At 33.2% G+C, this 5831-nt stretch overlaps 1 protein-coding gene across 2 annotated transcripts in view; it reads right to left on the bottom strand.

Annotated features, from left to right (window-relative positions):
- Positions 1 to 1851: 1851 nt before the first annotated feature.
- The window catches only part of nrn1la (neuritin 1-like a), a 40468-nt gene continuing 36488 nt past the window's right edge, over positions 1852 to 5831 (bottom strand). For both annotated transcript variants that reach the window (XM_016494659.1, XM_016494661.1), the window contains exon 3: positions 1852 to 3574. In XM_016494659.1, coding sequence (XP_016350145.1) covers positions 3295 to 3574 — 280 coding nt within the window. In that variant the 3' untranslated portion in view covers positions 1852 to 3294. The remainder of the gene's footprint in view (positions 3575 to 5831) is intronic.

Raw genomic sequence — 5831 nt, 5'->3', positions numbered from 1 at the left:
TGAATTACATCAGATATAGGTGAATGCATTAAAATGTGATTGCATCCCGTTTTTTAATCAAATTATGTTTGAGGTTAAAAACTCACATCATCATTTACTCACCCTCATGTCTTTCCTAACCTGTATGCTGTTTTGTTGCTGGTTCTATGAGCTAGAAATCTACCATCTTAAAGGTATAGCGCACTCAAAAATGAAAATTCCGAAAATTTACTCTCATGTCATTCCAAAGTTGCGTGATTTGTTTTTCTGTTGAATGTAAAAAATATTTTGAAGAATGCTGGTAACCAACCCAGCGAACAATAATATGTTGTAAGAATGATTTGCTAATGTTACCATTAAGTTACGAAAAGCATAATTATGTTATCTCTGAATGTTTTCCAAAATCCAAACGTTCAAAATGTCAATTTTTTTAATCTTCTAAAAACATGTTAAAGTAGCGACATTGGTAACAAAGTACTAATGTTTGGTTATGCAAATGTTAAAGTAGTAACATTAAAAAAATGTAAGATGAATGTCCAACTAAAATGTTTTAGAAAAATGTTCCATAAATGATGTACAAGTAATGCTTCTGTGCCAACTTTTTGAGATGATTATTAATGGTAACTTTTAGATAACATTGAACAAACGTTCTATTAATGTTACTGGAATAATGTTTGTTCATAACTTTCAGAAAACTTTGCAAGATCATTCCCTGTTTGCTGGGAAAACAGTTTTGGTTCCCAATGGTACCATTGTGTTGACAAAAAATATACAATAGAAGTCAATGGGAACCAAAACTGTTTGGTTCCCAACATTCTTCAAAATATCTTCTTTTGTGTTTAAAAGAAGAAAAAAATGCACAGATTTGGAACGACATGAGGGCGAGAGTACAAGTTTCATTTTTGGATGGACTATCCTTTTAAGATGGAGACCTCTAAAACATCATATAAATCTAAATCACAGTGCCACAGAATTTTGCTGTATGTTAAGTATGCTGCCACAGACAGAGTATTAAAAGGGAAGAAGAAAAATAGTAAGCGTCCTTGCAATTAAAACGCCCACGTAAACATAACATATTATGAGCAATAAAACCGTGGCGCATCCCCATAACTCTTTAAACTGTTACTGGATTACCATATATCATCAGAGTACACAAACATCGATAAGTATTCTAGCTGCCCTACTACAACACGAGCCAAAGAGTTGTACTGAGTTGTGCCAATAAAATCAACTACACATTTGTTCATGTTTTCTAGAATTCATGATTTCAAGAGAAATGTTACATAGTAATGCCCACAAAAATGGTTGTTCTCATACCACCGCTGAGTGTTTATGTGTATGTTCTGAGCAGGATTCAGCTGTGTTGGGAGGTGACCTCCGTCTTGCTAACTGAAGGTGTGTCTGTGTTTACAGAGGCATCTGTGACACATGAAATATTAATATCTGGAAGAGTTAGAGGAATAAAAAATGCCATCCAAAGTGAGAACAAGAGATTTACACACTTTCTGCTAGCTGTAAAAAGCAGCTACGTTTTTATATAACATAAAACGGGGAAATCCCAGTTATTTTCAACTAGTTGACCGGCACCTTTTATTTATGTAATAGCAATACTTTTATTTATATAATGTATATAGAATATATTGGTATGAATAAATAATTGTGCAGACAGACAGAAAACAAGAAGCATTTAAAATGTTCTTTTAGACACCTTGAACAATTTTTAGAATTCCTTTTTTTTTTTTTTTTTGTAGAGATCAGGGCACAGCTTCAAATGAGTGAGCGATCAGCAATATACAGTATAATATCAAAATAAAAAAGAAAATTGTTTTACATGCGATTCACAAAATGCATCTGTCAAGCAAATTATAACTGTCTCGATATATTATTAAACATTATTAATAAGGGAGGTATTAATGAGCTCAATGTAGCAAGGAGTGATGTACACTTAAAATTGGTACATATTAGCCCTTACTATATATTATTTCATTATATTGTACTACATTCACTGGCTATGACAATAGTGGAATTGGATTTGGAATCAAAGAAAAGCAATCTACCACACAAAAGCAAAATTTGAGACATAAGCGGCAACCCTCCCCTATTAAAGTTTTTTTCTGACTAAATAAATGACTTTTGCCCTCCTTAATAAGTTCACTGCATTGGCAAACATGATTGATTGCCAATTAAGCCTAAAAATTAAACATAAATCACATTGACTGAGGAATCCGCTGAGCGGAGCAGAGCACAGTGTTGAGGGAAAGTCATGAAAGCTGATCCAGGGAAAAAACTCCAAAGTCATGTATCCGCAGGAATACACTGTGTGCTCATATTTATGGTGATAATCATTCACAATTTGATCTTATTGATGTTAATGCGTTCACCTCCATTGATTTGCCTCATCTGTTCATTATGCACTAAATGATAACATACTTATTCACATAAAGCTTTTCTTTACAGCATATCGGTCATATTTACATTACTGCACCATCGTAATTTTTTGAAGCGAATCCATCTTGTGTCATTACAAATACACATATTTGAAAAAATAAAAAAAGTAGCTATGAGCAATGTATAATGTAAGACTATACAATATATACACAGTACTCTAACCAACATCAACTGATACAGACTAGTACAAAAACACCTTGAAGCGTAACGCTGTGCTGTTCGTTAAACTGAATCAATGAACCCGTCATTAATAAATTGGGATTAAACCGTCACCCAAAGGCATTCAGACTACAGACTAAAAAGTCTGACAATCCTGTTCCCAGGCAAAGCCTGTAGGTGAGCCGTGTTGCTTAGATTTACTTTTATTTGGTGTAATCCTTAAACTTAATCCTCTCAGGATCCTACAAAAGAAGATTACACTACACAGTGAAATAATAACAGTTTTGAGGGCTCTTTAAATTGCTTTGATACTCATAGCTCACCGATGTGATAATGTATTGCAGTAGACCTTCATTTAATTTCCTCTTAGATGAAGGGGTTCGAATGTTTGGAAATGCCTTTTTGCCATCTTTGATTTGTCCTCATCAGGCCTGGACTTGTTTGCATTTTGGTCCTCCTATGAATGAAATTTGTGCTTAAAATGAAGTTTGCTATTTAATAAATAAATAATAAAAGCAAGCATTGGGACCTGAAAACATGTGTTTGTTGAAAACAAGTGTCCAAATGACATTCTTTTTGTTCTAAAAATTTGGATTTGAAGCATAAAATGAATCTTATTCTACTACATGAAAATGTCAGAACCAAACCAGTCAGTATTGTTGTCTATGTGCTGAATATTTGAACTCTGAGATGAGGCTTGAGATGCGATTATATCCATGGAAACAGTAGTAGCACAGGCAAACAGAAGGTCAGAAAGGTCAGGCTTGTATGACTAGCGCGTCCCTTTAACGACTCCTGATTGGTCTCATCGGGGCTTCGGGAATCAGAGGCAGCTGCTGATTGGCTACGACTGGAGCACATCTCATACAGGTTTCCAGAAAACTGCATCTTTTTGGACTCTTGTCTCAGAGACTCCCACACCACAGCGGCCTCCTCAGGGCAGCCGGCCATGGCCACATTTGCACAGTCATGAAAATCATCCCAGGATCTGCAACAGACACAAGCTTAAGGTTAAATGTACTGAATATTTAATACCTAATCTACAAGCTAATGAGCAAGAATCTGATCAAAATAAATCTGAAACATCCCTCATGTAGTCATAGTTTAAAAGGTAGCACTAGTACAGTATGGGGCTCTTTATGGTATGAACTTATTGTCAGGCTGATTTATATTTAGACTCTTCATATGTTCTAACAAGTATTAAGCATTGTATTTGTTTTATATTTTGAAAACTTTGCAGCCAAAATAACGTTTTAGGTTGATCTACACTTTGAAATGACCATAATGTATGTTCATAAATATTAAACCATGTTTATTTTTAGGGAGAAAGAATTTTAGGCATTGTTGAAGCTTTTGTGATTTTTGATGCATAAATATCGATGAACAGGTAAAATACTGCAGTGAAAATATTTTTATGAGAGCAAAAAGCTTGATGCAAGGATACAGAATTATAATTGAATTTTAAAAATAAAAATTTTTTAAATGCCATTTTTGATGTTTCTTTGACAATAGCATTCTGTAATTAAAAATGATATTGCTGGAAATGTAAAACATTTTTTTTTTTTTAGCATTTTATGTACCCTAAAAATTAAATGAAGAATTAATTGATTTTATCACAATTAAAAAATATTTTCACACTTTCTTTATAATAAGACAAAATTACAGCCTATTCTAAAATAAATAAAACTATTCTGTTCAGATTTTTCTTTGTTTTCTTTACACATCTCATCTCATATTTCTTCTTGCTCTTCCCTGACACTGTTGTTTCCTTGGCAACCAAGTACACTAATTTCTGATAAAACTTCATGGCAAAATTATTGATCGTGTTGGAAATAACACAACAACTGATGGACAGTAAATCATTATCACCTAAATAAATGTTAAAATGGTTAATAATTATTTTACTCTTCATTATATTATCCTAGTTTTTGAAACGTAACTTTTTGTAATATTAGTAATATAATGTATTTGCATATTTGAACACTTAAAGTCTGAGTAAAACAATCTACACACAAAAAAGGCATTCAAAAAGTAGCAGAAATGAACGATGAAGGTAAAAATTAAAAGTTCCCAAGAGTTTCAGACGTTTTTTTTTTATTATTTTTTTTTAAATCTGTTAGTTTTGGTAAAACTCAACCCCAGGGACATAAAAGTTCCCACTGAAGAAACACTCTTTTAAGTTAAAACCCCAGTTCTTAAATAGACTGAAGCACAGCAAGACTGTTACTGTTACCTATTAAACAGTTCACAGTGGAAGTCTGTCCTTCAATGCCACAAATGTCCTTCACTACCAATTCTTTTCTTAAAGGTTGCTCTCAGATCTCTCAGTCTTGGCCTAAGCCTGACACTTTGCAATCTGTTGGGAGAATGTTGCAGTTCCAAAAGATCCCCTGACAGATGATCAGATACGTTTCTTGAGAACCCTCATGTGAACGCGCATAAGCGTGCAAGATCGTGCATACCTGTGTTTATGCATGTGTGCACGTGAACAGTGAGCTCAGTGGTGGTTTTAATTGGTACCTGGAGGAATAATGTTTAAATAGCTGTGTTAAAGTAAGCACCGTCTTCACCGCCTGCATGCGTACACTGTAAAAAATAAGTGTAATTTTAACTGTAAAATTTTGTAAAAACGCTACGGAAAAAAACTGTTAATAGGTTAACAGTAAGTTCCCGTACTATATACAGGGAAAAACTGTAAAATATCTAACCAGACATTTCATGTAATTGTACAGTAAAATGCTGTTAATTTTACAGTTTTTAGAAGTAAAAATAAAAAATAAATGTATAATTTACAGTCAAAAACTGTAAACTGATATTCCCAGAATTCCCTGCATGACACTCCACATTTGAAAGTATTTTGTTTAAATAATCATGTTTTTTTAAATAATTTTTGTTATTAGTTATGTATATTTGGGCTTTATGTTACATCTTCTGTTGTTTAATGAAAGTTAATGCATTATTTAAGCATCATGTGTGTTACCATGATGGTGTTTTGTGTTTGCATGAATGACTCTGTGCACCTTCTATATATTAGTATATACTTCTGCTTGTGGCGAAGCTACTTGTGATGAGCTTTGATTCTTCATGTGGCTTTCTCTTTTACCACCTGCATTATTATGGTGGTTGTCAGTATGTTAAAGGTACAAAACAGATTTTAATAGCAGTGTGCATTGTTGAATTTACTGGTTTACATTCAAATTTTCTTGTTTGTAAATTACAGTTTTATACTGTAAAATGTACAGTTT

The sequence above is a fragment of the Sinocyclocheilus anshuiensis genome, unplaced genomic scaffold (assembly GCF_001515605.1).
Source record: "Sinocyclocheilus anshuiensis isolate Anshui unplaced genomic scaffold, SAMN03320099.WGS_v1.1 scaffold286, whole genome shotgun sequence".
In the NCBI taxonomy this organism is placed as follows: Eukaryota; Metazoa; Chordata; class Actinopteri; order Cypriniformes; family Cyprinidae; genus Sinocyclocheilus; species Sinocyclocheilus anshuiensis.
Note: the sequence above shows the minus strand (reverse complement) of the source record. Positions and strands in the feature narration are given on the sequence as shown.